This window comes from Passer domesticus, chromosome 19 (assembly GCF_036417665.1).
Source record: "Passer domesticus isolate bPasDom1 chromosome 19, bPasDom1.hap1, whole genome shotgun sequence".
In the NCBI taxonomy this organism is placed as follows: Eukaryota; Metazoa; Chordata; class Aves; order Passeriformes; family Passeridae; genus Passer; species Passer domesticus.
Window position 1 is genome coordinate 9,243,695 of NC_087492.1, and position 12,878 is coordinate 9,256,572.

Genomic DNA, 12,878 nt, shown 5'->3' on the forward strand with positions numbered 1-12,878 from the left:
CTTTCACCTGGAATAAGCTGTTCCTTGTGGAACATCTAGACAGACAGCTTTCTCCTCTGCCTGGTTCCTGATGTGGCTTCTATCTGGCATCTTAGAGCAAGTGGCTGTAAAGGTTCTGTCTCTGGTAAATCCCCATACCCAGGCAGATCCCTATTGCTGGTGGGGTGCTGGAGTTCTAAGAGCTGGCCAGGGCTCTGGCAGTCACTTCAGAATGGGAAAAGGAGAATGCAGATACCCCTTTGCTGCAGTATGCAGGTGATACTTTAATTGCTAATGGAACTCATGCTGGATGCATTGAAATGACTCTTAAGTTTCCTGAACATTCTGAGACAAGCCAGTTACAGGGTATCCAAGAAGAAGGCCCAAAGTGTCAAAGAAGTGCCCTAATGCCAAACCTACCTGAGGCTCATTTCCCAGGGACAGCAAAGCCTTGCAACCAAAAGGGTGGAGGGGATTTGTGAAACTCCAGAGCCAAGGTCTGTTTGCAAGTTAGGAATATTTCTAGGAATGGGTGGTTGGTGTGGGCTCAGGATTTTTAATTCTGGCCTATGGGTAAGACCTTTATATGAGACCCTGAGAATCGCCCAAGGAGGTGCTACACCAAGGAGGTGCTACAGTGGACCCCAGAATGCCAGAGGCTTTCAGAGACCCCAAGAGAGCTCTAATGCCAGCCCAGCACAGGCATTACCTGACTTGAGCAAGCCTCTTGAGCAGATTGTTCATGAGCACTGACGTGTTGCACTACGGGTGTTAGCTCAGAGGTTATGCACATGGAAAAGGGCCATAAGATATTTTTCCAAACAAGTGGACAGTGTAAGTTAAGGGATGTCCCTTAACTGCCTTTGACTTGGAGCAGGAGCTGCGCTTTAATCCAAGAAGCCCCGAATGGACCATGGGCCAGATAATGACTGCTCATGTTCCCCCCTTGGTCCTCTCTGTTCTAGAACACAAAGGAGGCCACTGGTGACCCCCAAGTCGAATGCTGAAGTATCAAGTTGTCTTGTTGGAGCAGGATGATGGGGAACTGCAAACAACTCCTTTGCCTTGCACCCTGGAATCTGTACCAGAAAGTCAAGAAGCCTCACAACATGCCTGTGTTCCAACGACTGAGCAGCTTCACTCCAGCAGAGGAGATCCTCTGGTAGAAGATCCGGCCTCGCAATTGTCCACAGGTGGGAGCAGCTTTGTGAGCAAAGGAAAGCAGAAGTTTGGCTGTGCAGTAGGGCCCAATCCAAGCCGTCCCATTACCTCTTACCACCTCTGCACACAGGGCTGAGCTGCTCAGCCTATGGCAGCCTGGAATTGTCTCAGGGGAAGAATGGGAACACATGGGCTAATGCTAACCGTGCCTTTGGAGCAGTACCTGCCCACGGAGCTCTCTGGAACAAAGGAGGGCTCCGTTCAGCACAAGGATCCTCTGTCAAAGGTGGAGACATTACCAGACAATTACTAGAATGTGTTCAGGTACCAGCCCAAGTGGCTCTCATGCATTGTAAAGCTCATCCATTAGGAAATACATCAGTTAGTGTAGGAAACCGACTGGCAGATAAAGCTGCTAAAGGGCTGGCAGAGAAAAGCATCCCAATAGTTGCTGTACCAAAATGTGTGACCTTTCAAATGTAACCCCAGAATAACAAGCCCAAGACAAAATGCTGGCAAAATTGAATGGCCCTGGATCTAAAATAGTATAAGTTTTGCCAAAAAATTTTACTAAGTAGTTTAATAGGAATTATTGCATTTTAGTGTCTTAAGTCTTTCTAAATATCCAATGATTTAATGGAAGTAATCCTAAATGAAATAATTAAGAGTAGTTTCAAAAGGGGGAATTGTTGGAAATGATATAACTTTTTAATTCGCTATTCCAGTTATTTGTTTTCGTTAACTCTGTTAATAATGGCTTCACTTAATCATAAGCAGTGCAGTTTTCTACTGAAGCATGTAGCAAGATTTTATTCAAACTGCTGTTAGTGGAACATTATTTGGGAAAATAACTGAACTTTTAAGTTTTGCTAAATGAACTTGACGTGATTCAGTGAAAAAAGATTGGGATAGAGAAATGGGGCTAAGAACTGGACACCAGGAATACAGAATTTGTAGAGTGTGAGGACAAGGTGTGGAAACCAGAGGTAAAGAAGAAACGAACAAGGAGAATTCCACTCTTAATGTACTGAAAACAATATCTGGACTAATTAAATTAAAAGTGGACCAATTAACATTGTTATCACAACCAGAAAGAAATAAAGACTTGAATTTCATATTAGGGATTAGGCATTCTTTACTGCAAAGCCAGATGTATGGGGGATGGCTGCACAGAGAGTACATGCTGTGTACAGGAAAAGCCCCTGTTGAAATACTGTATTTGTCATCATATTCATAACTATTCTCAGAAGAAACATACATATGGCAATAATTTCCCCCAAGACATGACTATACATTCCCTCCCCTCAGCACATGCACTCTTCTGCCCTGGGAGTCTCCTTGGCAGTCTCGGGTGGTCGGTGAACCCACAGTCATACCTGACCACGTGGTGAAATGGTGCTTCTTTGCAAATGAGGAGAAAAGTTGGTATAGCTGGCTGGGTATTTAATTAGTGAAAGCTTAGATCGATGGGCTGTAGATTGACTCCCCTCTTGGTAAAAGTTTATCCTGCTTTTGATGGTGTGGTTCCATGGACTTGGCAAAATGAGCATAGTGTGGAGCCCGCCAGGAGCAAGCAATTGTTCTCTGGCAGCAGCATGAGAACTGAGAAATCAATAACAAATGGATGATAGGAGATTAATGAATGAAGAGAAATATGTAATTTACAGGCAATGAGCATTAACTTGTTTTGCTGAAAATACATAGTGAAAAATTTAGAGAGTGGGTGTGCATTCTGAGTGGAGCTATTCCTATGTACCCCAGAGCTGGGAATAAAGTAATGCCTGATAACTAATAGTAAAAATAGTGTAGGACACTTTGATTTATCCCAGTGTTTTCAGAGGCAATGGGAAAAGGCTGTGTGTGTCTTTCAGAAGGTTTTTTATTAACGTAATACAATGAAAATGTTATTTCTCAGACAACAATTGTCCCAGAGTTTACTCTCTGCTGAGACGACGTCCCTGGTGGAGCACTGGGTTCCCAGTCCTGTCCAGCTACTTGAGGGCTGTCGAAGTCTCCCGGGGCTGGAGTGGCTGGAGGAGCCCTGGTGCCCTGGAGACGTGTCGGGGGGCCGTGCCTGGCCGGTGATGCCGAGAGGTGGCAGGGCCTGGGGGGAGAGGCAAGGCTGAGCCCCCAGGCCCCGGGGCTGCCCCGTCTGGGTCAGCTCAGCCAGCTCAGAACGGGGCAGCAGGAGGGTCACCTGCTTGGCCAGAGACCCGCAGGGAGCAGGTGCAGACCCAGCAGACAGCCAGTCTCTTGTCCCCCTGCTCCCCGTGCCCTGACAGGGCCACACCTGGCTCATCCAGTGTCCTGGTCACCACAGGAAGCTGGTCATTGCGGCCCCTCGGCATGTGTCCACCCCTGCCCAGCAGCTGGGTCACTCTGGGCTGGGAAGGAGAGAGCAGCTGGCTGAAAGGCAGGGTCCAGTCCAGCATTCCCTAGCAACCCTCCCAAAGCAGCTGTGCCCGAGGAAACTGAAGGCACAAATTCACCCAGGATCCTCAGCATCGCCCGGCCCGCCCCCAGTACACGTGCCATGTCCTCACCTTCATCATCCCTACCTTGTTGGGGCGGGTCACGAGTCCCTGCAGAAATGCACTCGTACGGGGAGAATCCTGAACAGGTGGCAGTTTGAAACTGCTGCTCTGATGGTTGCCAGAGCTCTGTGGCACATGGGAGCCACCGCCACGGACCACTGGCCTCCTGTGGGATGGGGCAGAGGATCCTCAGTGCCCAGCCCTGTGGCACTCTGGGCACCACTCTGCTGTGCCAGGGAGGGGACTGGCAGTGCTGCCTGCAGGGGCCTGTCCCTGACAGCTCCTGTCCACCTGCTGCAGGAGCCCCCAGCCCATCCACGCGGCCGGATCTGCTGGCTCTGTCCCCACGGCCAGGTGTGCTGGCCATGGCCGTGGCAGGTCCCTGTGCACAGGACACCAGCTGGCAGGAGCTGGTCGGTCCCTGCTGCAGAGCTTGGTTTTTGGGAACTCCTTTCACAGGAGGCATACAACTCCCCACCAAGCGTGAGCTCAAATTGAAAACAGACACAGCTCATCAGATGTGCTTTCAGCAGCCTTGGGACAGAGATGTGGGTGAGACAGGGCAGGCAAGGCAAGGAATGCAATACCCCCCAGGCCTGGGGCAAGCACTGGCCCTCCACAGCTGCCTTCTGCTCCCTGGCTCTGCCCAGCCCCGCCAGGCTCCTCTCCCCCAGCCCAGGTGCAGAGCCCTCCTTGCTGTGGCAGGGCTACGCTGCACCCCAGGAGCCAGGGATGTGTCCTCAGGGCCCTTACCTTTGGCTGTGCTGTGGCTCCTTGCTGGGGGGCATTGGCTGCAAATACGGCAGTGTCTCGGGATACCTGGGGAGGGCAGGAGTCACAGGGGTGTGACAGGGGACCAAGAACCTGTTCCTGTTAGAGGCGGCACCCACAAACCCATGGGATTGTACCCCATGGCATCCCGCTGCCTGTAGCCCTTGGGATGAGTGCCCACAGCCCCTGCTGATGGGCAGGGCTGCAGAGGGGGCCCCCACATCAGCCCCTCCCCAGCAGACACTGGCACCCCTGTGCCCAGCAGGGTCACTGCTGGCACCCATCTCCCCCATGCCAGCCCCGCTGCCCCCATGCCCTGGTGCTACTCACTGGCCAGGAACCTGCACGGTGAGCATGCGGTCACAGGACAGGCACGTGAAAGGCACTGGCAGCTGCCTGAGGAGGGTGAGGGAAGAGGGCTGGCTGAGCTCCTGGGGCCACAGCCCTGCAGCACACAGGCAGCAGCTGGCGGGCAGCAGCCAGGCGCTGGGCAGCTCACGGCACAGGGTCACGGCATTTGCAGGCTGAACTGTGGGCTCTTGAGCCTCTTTCTCCCCATCCCCAGGGTGCTGGCTGAGGCCAGGGGAAGGCCACAGGCACCCATGTCACCATCCCAAGCAGCCCCTGCAGCGCTTGCAGCCCCTCTCGGGCACCAAAGTCCCCTGTGTGCATGGCAGGAGGGCAGGGCATGATCCAGCTCTGGGACACGGCGTGTCACAGCCCTGCCTGGGAGGAGCAGTTGCCCTCTCCCAGCCTGGCTTCTGGGAGCCTTTGCACCCACAGCCCCATTTTGCTTTGGGAGGGCTCTGTCCTGCAGGTGCCCTCTCCTTGTTCTTCCTTGCCTGTGTGCAACCTGCTGCTGGTGGAAGCAGAAGGTGCAGCTGCTTCATCTGCATCTCTGAGGTTCATTTAGCAGCAGAATTGGTGCCGTGGCAGGGGACCAGAGGGGCAGTGTGTGGGAGAGCTGGAGGGAATGGGACCATCACTGTCCCCAAAGCCATCAGTGTCTCCATCACACTCACTTCTTAATCCCAGCGGCGTTTTCACGCCTCAACCTATTCTCGAGAGCCTCCATGTTCCTGTTCCAGGACTTCTCCAGGTGTTTGCGGAAAGTCTTCAGCTCCAGGCGATCCAGCTGTGAACAGGTGCACAGCCTCAGCCAGCTGCCCCAGGAGGTGACATGGAGCTCTCCCGGGAAAAGCCTGGAGGGGGATCCTCAGAGGGATGCTGCCTCAGGCTGCCAAGTCCCAAAGGTGCCAGTTCCTCAAGGTGGGGATGAGGTACCCCTCACCTTCTCCTCCATTGAATCACTGAACTGCTGCTGCATCTTATTCCAGTGCTGCTCCTGGCCTGAAATCTGGCTCTGCAACTCCTCCATCCTCTCATCCAGCTCCTCCATGTTCTCTTCAAACTGGCTGCAATTGACCTTGCTGCCCAAGGCAGCTTTGTCCGCCTTCTAGCAGAAGGGAAGAGCAGGAGAGCGGTGGGGAAAGGGATGAGGAAGGACAGGCAGGGCCAGCGTGTGTGAGGGGAGAGGGAGGAGTGCTTCCCCCAGGCCAGCATGGCCCTTTCAGGCTGCTGTGGCCCCATTTGCCCCGTCAGCCTGGTGAGCTTGGTCCCACCATCTGGAGGGTGAGGGACCCCCTGAGCTCAGGAAATTCTCCCTCCCCACACCAGTTCTGCCCCCCATCCCCCAAGGGCAAGGGGCATTTGTCACCCTGCCCGGGAGCCCCTGGGCTGGTACAGAGGCCCCTCTAGACTGTACCATGTCCATTGCTGCCAGCATGTCCTGCTGATCTGCCTTCTCCTTCTGCAGCTTCTCCAGAGACTGGAACAGCATCTTTCAGCACAGAAAGGAACTCATGACACAGCAAGGTTGGAGCTGCCTCTTGAGGCACACCCCAGGAGCCGGGAGCACACCCCTCTCCCCGTACCCAGAAAACATCGGGGAAATGCACTTGGAACAAGCACAGTGCTGAGAGGAGGTCGTCAGCAGGAGATTCCTTGTGGTCCCCCACCTGGAGTCTTCCTGGTGGATGCTCTGACCCTAAATGGGGTGAGTTTCAGCCACACACCTCAATATCCCTCTGCTTTTGTTGAGAGTCCTTTTGGAGGCTCTTTGATGTAAAGTTGAGTTTCTCAAAGTCTTTTTGGATCTCCAAAAACTTGGCTTCCATTTGCTGTCTCAGCTCCTGATCCTGCTCCCAGGATGAAAGAACATAAGGTGCTGACCCAAGGGGGGGTCTGTCTGCTCCACAGGGGTAAACACACACGACTCAGTGGCCATGAGCCCACCATGTCAAGAGGACATTTGCATCAAGGCTTTAATTACTGTCCATGCCACTGACTGGTCCAGGCCAATTTGGGCAGTTTGGCTCTCCCATAAGATTACAGCAAAGCACAACAGAGCAGGAAGATGTGGCATGGAGCTGCAACAGGACCCTGCCAGGAGTGGTGGGAGTGCTCCCCCAGGACCTCACCTGCTCATTCAGCTGGTCGGCTGTCTCATTCAGCATCTGCTCCAGCATGGCATTCCTCCTCTCCTGCTGCTCTCCCATCTTCTGCAGCTCACGCTTTGTCTCCTGCCGCAAAGCCCTGGCCAGCGGGATGGGGGCAAGGGCAGGGTTACCCCTGCAGGGCTTCTGGGCACCTTGTGCCCACAAACCAGGATGCAGCCAGACCATCTGGGCTCCCTTGCAGCCCCCCAGGGTATGAAACCCACTCTTGTCCTCTTACTCAATTTGCTGAGAGATCTCCTTACTGCTCTCTTCTTTCCACTTGGCTATATCCTCCCTCAGCTTTTTAAGGTCTTCCTCCAGCTTCTTCATCTGGAAAGGACAGTGACAGTAGAGTCAGGGCCCAGCCATCATGTTGTCCCAGAGTGTGGGCCCTTTAGCTGCATGGGCAGCCCCACGGTCCTCCACCTGGGCCTGAGGCCCTGACACCAAAAACTGATTGTGGAGCCACATTGAAGTTCCCCATGAGAGCCCAAAGATTACATGACCCAACAGCTCACTAAGGCAAGAGACTCCTTAAGCTTCTTTATGTCTCCTTCCATGAGGAGCTGTGTTGTCTTTATCTTGTCAACCTCCTCACGCAGATCCTGGATGAGAGTCATGTCCTAGGAGAGAGCAGTGGTGGCAGTGAGCCTCTGGGAGGGTCAGTGGGGACCCGCAAGCCCTCGAGCCCTGCTGTGGTTTGCCAAGCACTAGGGACAGTGCAGGGCCAAGCTCAGCCAGGCTGGCAGGGCTCTGCAGGCAGCACGGTCCATGAATCTAGCAGGGCCAAGAGTGCTGAGCTTCCAACCAGCAGGGCAGAGGGTACGGGCTGCAGTCTCAGACCCAAAACTTGCTCCCAGCAGCAGCTCACCTGGTCCCGCGACATCAGGACCTTCTTCATTTCCTCCGACACATGACGCTGGCCAGCCTTTAACTTTTCAATCTCCTCCTGATGCTGGGAAACCATCAGGGTCTAGGAGAAAGCATTGTCAGAGACTTGTCTGTAGACAGTCTCTGTCTCAGACATGTTGGAAATATGACCTTGAGAACCACACACCTGTGCCTCCTGGAACTTCTTCATGTCCTCTGATATGCGGGAGAGTTCTGCCTTTATCCCACCAAATTCCTCGCGAAGAACCTGTAAAGCAGTTCAAGAATCAGGGATGTCAGAGGTGATGGCCTGGGAAGCAACACCCCAAAGAGCCCTACCCTGCCACGGGCAGCCCATGGCACAGCCAGGTGAGCAGGGAGAGTCCCAGTGCCACCTGCCCCAGCCGGGCTCAGTGCCAGAGCACTGAAGCCCATCCAGACAGCAAAGAGCCCCTGCCAGCGGCTCTGCCAGGGCAGTGAGGGCAGAGCCAAGCACGGCTGTGTGAGGAAGCAGAGAGGGGCTGTCTGCTGGGGGAGTGCCCAGGGGCGGGGAAGAGCCTCTACCTTGGACGTGTGTTTCTTATAGTCTTCCATCTCTTTCTTCATCTGTTTTATGTAAGTGGCCACATCAGCAAGTGAGGGGCCACTCAGCTGGCCTGGCCATGGCTCCTCACTTGTCAGGTACTGCACGTCCAGGTGCTCCAGCACAGCCTGCAGCAGTTTTCTCAAGGCTGCAAAGTGAACAGATCCCTTCTGGGGTGTCCCAATGGCGAGATCCAGCATCTGGGAGAGGCTGAGTGTGTCCAGGGATGTTGCCATGACTGCACACACTCTGTCCCTGATTTGTCACAAGCCTTCCTGCCCAGTTGGGCCTGTCTGGGATGAGCAAAATTGGTGACAAATGGGTTAAACAAAAGGCGTGATAAAAGCAATGAGCAAATGCGATAAGGAAAAGGATGAGTAGCCAGCAGGCTCCTTCCTCCTTCCTTGTCCCTTGCAGGACTGGAACCGGGTTGCTGGTGGCCCTCCTCATCACAACACCCGTTGCCAGGCAACGCACCACTCCGCTCCTGGTAACCAGTGGGTTCCAGACTCATGAAGTCATAGATTAATGGAGCCTTGGAATGGCTGGGGCTGGAAGGGACCTAAAAGATCATCTCGTTTCAGCCCCGGTCAGGGACAGGTCAAGGAACATTTTCCGCTAGACCAGGTTGCTGCAAGTGCCACCTAACCTGGTCTTGGACATTTCCAGGAATGGTGCAGACTGTGGCAAGGCATCACCACGCTCACAGGGAAGAATTTCTTCCCAATATCCCACCGATCTCTCCCCTCTCTCAGTGTGAAGCTGTTCCCATGTCAGGCCCTTGTGCAAAGTCCACCTCCAGCCCTTTTGTAGTCCTTTTATTTGCCAAAACATGCTCCAAGGTCTCCCAGGAGAGTACAGCCTCATTGTCTTTCTTTTTTATCCGTTGAAGATGTGTGTTACACCTAAGCCAGTTGCTTCACTGCTGCAAAGCCAGGGCCTGGTTTGGAGCATCCATTGGGATCAGCCTTTGCCAGGGAAGCAGTGGGGTGCTGTTCCTCATGCTGGGGGTGCAGGAGGAGCCCCGTGAGCCCCTGGCTGAGCTGTAGGGTTGTTGGGGCACAGACTCCTTTCTCCTCAGGAGTTCAGGGTAGAGAGTCTCCATGGGTGAAGCCCAACAGCAGTTAGGATGCAAAGTAATGAAGAGAATGATGGCATTGAGAATGGATGACCATTGATTCCTTTGTTTGCACATAAACAGATAACTAAGTCAAAAGCTTTTTCTATGTGTGTGGCTCGAACTATCCGCTCCACTCGTCCTGAGGAGAATAAAGTAACGCCCAACTTGCCAAAACTAAAAGGATAGTCTTTGAGGATTTCATCTATCCTGGTTTTGGTGACAGTTGCTAATGACCCAGGTGGAACTTTCCTCCTTCTTTTGCTCCATGGATTGATGGGATCGAGAGGACTCCAGTGCACTCCAAAGATTTTTCCGGGAGATCCTCTGATGCCCTAATCCAGTGAGTTCAAGGCAAAGAGCCCTGGGATTATAGGAAGGTCATTCAGACACACTATTAACTCCTGGTGGAGGAATTGTGGTAATGGCAAAAGTGGGGGAAGAGGCTGAGAGAGGGCATGCTCAGAATGTTCAGCAGGGAAGGCTGGACAAGTATTTCCCTCCTGCACATCCCTGGTGGGAGGAGGGGGAAAACACTGTCACTGTGTTGGTGTGCACCAATGGAATTCCAGGGAAATCAAGACACTGGAACCAGTAAGGATTCAGTTGGAGCCTGATGGAAGACTGGTCAGGCAGAACAATTATTCTTTGAAGTTAGAAGGTAGAAGAGGGTTAGAAGAATGAATTGCTAAATTTTGGAAGATGGGTCACTAAGGGAATGTGAGTCACAATATAGCACTCCTCTCCTGCCAGTAAAGGAAGCACACACTAAGGAACACAGGCCAGTACAAGATGTCAGAGCTGTCAAGGAAATAGTGTGAGACTGGTGTGAGACCCAGTGGCAGCAAGGCCTTATACACTCTTCACCTCAGTTAAGGAAACTGATGAGTCCACTGTTGTGGATGTTAAGGATGATTCTTTCTGCATTGCCCTTGAAACTGAAAGTCAACTCTTGTTTCTGGAACGTTCCTTGATGGGCCATGAAAACCAATTGAGGTGCACTGTTCTTCCTCCAGGGTTCAAAAATCACCCCACATTATTTGAGAAATGTCTCAATTTGAGACAAGTTAGGAGGAACCATCTCCTCTAACGAAAACAGGTTTTGGCACGCCTTGCCTCCCACAGCAAGGAAATTTTTGGAAGAAAGTGAAAAAAGCTGTTTATTTAACACACAGTGTGCAGGCAGGCATGGGAAAAAGAATGAATAATGTTAGATATTCAAGCCTTCTCATTGTGGGGTAGGCTGGTGGATTCAGAGCTCTTTCTGTAGGCGTGGCTCGGCTCCTCCCGAGTCCAGAGCCGGGATGTGCATCCCAGGACCTCCCCTGCGGGCCAAGGCACAGGGCTGCCGGCGATGTTCTGGTGCTTCAGACCAGGGAAAAGTAAAAACCGTTCCAGGAGAAGAAGCCACAGTCCTGGAAAAACTTCTGCCATTGTCAAAGAAACAAGAAGCCAGCTGAAAGCCGAGATGTACTCCCTCTGTCTGTGCTGCACAACACAGCTGAGGGAGCCTGGGGGAGGATGTTGGAAAACCACACCAAAAGAATTCCACTGGCTTTGCACCCCTCTCTCAGACCTAGCTTAAAGTTACAGGACCCATGTCTGGGCATAAAGCAGACAATAGGAGACACAGTATCATGCTGTCACCCTGTCATGGTTTGACTCTGCCACAGTGCCAGTGCCTCCATGAATATACACTTTCTCTGGTGGCTTCTGTGAGATGTGATCAGGAACAGAGCAAAGCAGGCTCCAACTCAGGAATAAAGGAAACTAATTTTATTAATTACAACATCTAAAAAGGAACAAACAAAAAACTAAGAATGAAAACCCTCCAAATCCATTCCTCCTCCTCCTCCACTCCATTTTCTCCACAGAATGAAATAACACCATAGATTTCCACCACATCACGATCTCTCACATAATCAGTCCATCATCACCCCTCAAGTAATCAACCCTCAAATCCATCAGAGAGAGAGGAGTCCCCCCTTGCACCATAGGCTTCCCCCAGAAACACAATTGAAACTTCTTGTGTTTCCGTGTCACTCGTGGCACCACCCAGAGAACATCGGCCCTCGTGACTTCTTCCCTCCATGTCCAGTGCTCTCACCACTGCACATGGGCCAGGACTGCTTTTAGGGCTCCCCGTTTAAGGATGCTCCACTCAGTTCCAAAAGCAGCAGTCTCTCAAATTCAGGACACCAGTCCCCCCCAGATTTAAACCCCTGGGGCCAAGGGGCCTCATGAACAGAGATCTTCCCCTCCTGGAGACAGAGGGCATCCCACACCCTCCTCAGCCATCTCTGTTCCCGCCACTGCTTCACTCTTGACTCCAAGGCATTGCCTCCCCCTAAATACAGTCTCTGAGTCACAGGAAGAACATGGGTCTGTCCATGGCCATACAAGAAAGAGTCCAGCTCAAGGCCAATCCATCATCTCTGCCCACCTAGGATTCTTCTCACCTCTTCTGACATCTCTCACATGCACCAACTTTCCTCACACTTGCCCATTTCTTCATACTTCACCTTTATCTTCTCATTCTCATTCAGGAGGATCAGTATTTGTAAGGTTTCCATTATTTTACAAAGGGGTTAAAATCTGGGCCTCTGCCTGCCCAGAACTCCCACAGCTGCCGGGCACCTTCTCTCGCCGCATCCCCCACTTCTGGCCGGCCGTGCTGCCAGTCCATGATACTGAATTCCAAGGCAGCACAGGCACTGGCTCTCTCTCTCTCTGTCTCCCGTGGGGTAGGAGGGGGGCCTGATGCTTCTCAGTCTCCTCCACCCTTCCATCTTGCAAGGCCTTCACTCCCCTCCTCTGCCCGAGGCTCCGGCCTACCTCACCCGGCCGCATGGCTTCCCTCCCCCAGCCAGCCCCGGCTGGGCAGGGGAGCTCTGAGCTCCTTTACAGACTGAAACTAAGAGAGAGTTCTCCTGGCAGTTCTTGCTTTTAACCCCCTGTGTTCTCAGAGGCGGTCCATACCTTCGGTGGCCAAACCAGGTGCCAATATTCAAATCCAAGCACTGACTGGTTTGACCACAACCTCCCAAAAAACTCACTTCCATCTTAACCCACGACACACCCCAAGACAAAAACCAATTGACAAAAGAATTGGAGGTACGGTGTTGCGCTTTGAATTTATCTTATTGATTCCTTTTTAAGTGCATCGTTCTGTCCTCGTGCCCTCATGTTCTCCCTGAGATGGTTTACTCCTGGGTTTTACCCTCCCTCAAAGCTGCCCCTCATGTCATTCTCCACCCCTTGTTCCAGCTCTTTCCCTGCCTGTCAAGGCAACTGAGCCCCTTATTCCTGAACCTTCTCTGCCCATTAACTCTCAGGCCAATCCCTGTTCGCAACAACCCTTTGGA

At 52.6% G+C, this 12,878-nt stretch overlaps 1 protein-coding gene across 1 annotated transcript in view; it reads right to left on the reverse strand.

The window, feature by feature from the left end:
• The window catches only part of LOC135283899 (centrosome-associated protein CEP250-like), a 181,896-nt gene that overhangs the window by 44,421 nt on the left and 124,597 nt on the right, over window positions 1-12,878 (reverse strand). Inside the window, exons 68-74 of the mRNA XM_064395048.1 lie at window positions 8,001-8,081; window positions 7,815-7,916; window positions 7,462-7,566; window positions 6,521-6,643; window positions 5,468-5,580; window positions 4,428-4,493; window positions 3,684-3,735 (exon numbers count right to left, since the gene is read on the reverse strand). Of these exons, the coding sequence (XP_064251118.1) occupies window positions 3,684-3,735; window positions 4,428-4,493; window positions 5,468-5,580; window positions 6,521-6,643; window positions 7,462-7,566; window positions 7,815-7,916; window positions 8,001-8,081 (642 nt within the window). The remainder of the gene's footprint in view (window positions 1-3,683; window positions 3,736-4,427; window positions 4,494-5,467; window positions 5,581-6,520; window positions 6,644-7,461; window positions 7,567-7,814; window positions 7,917-8,000; window positions 8,082-12,878) is intronic.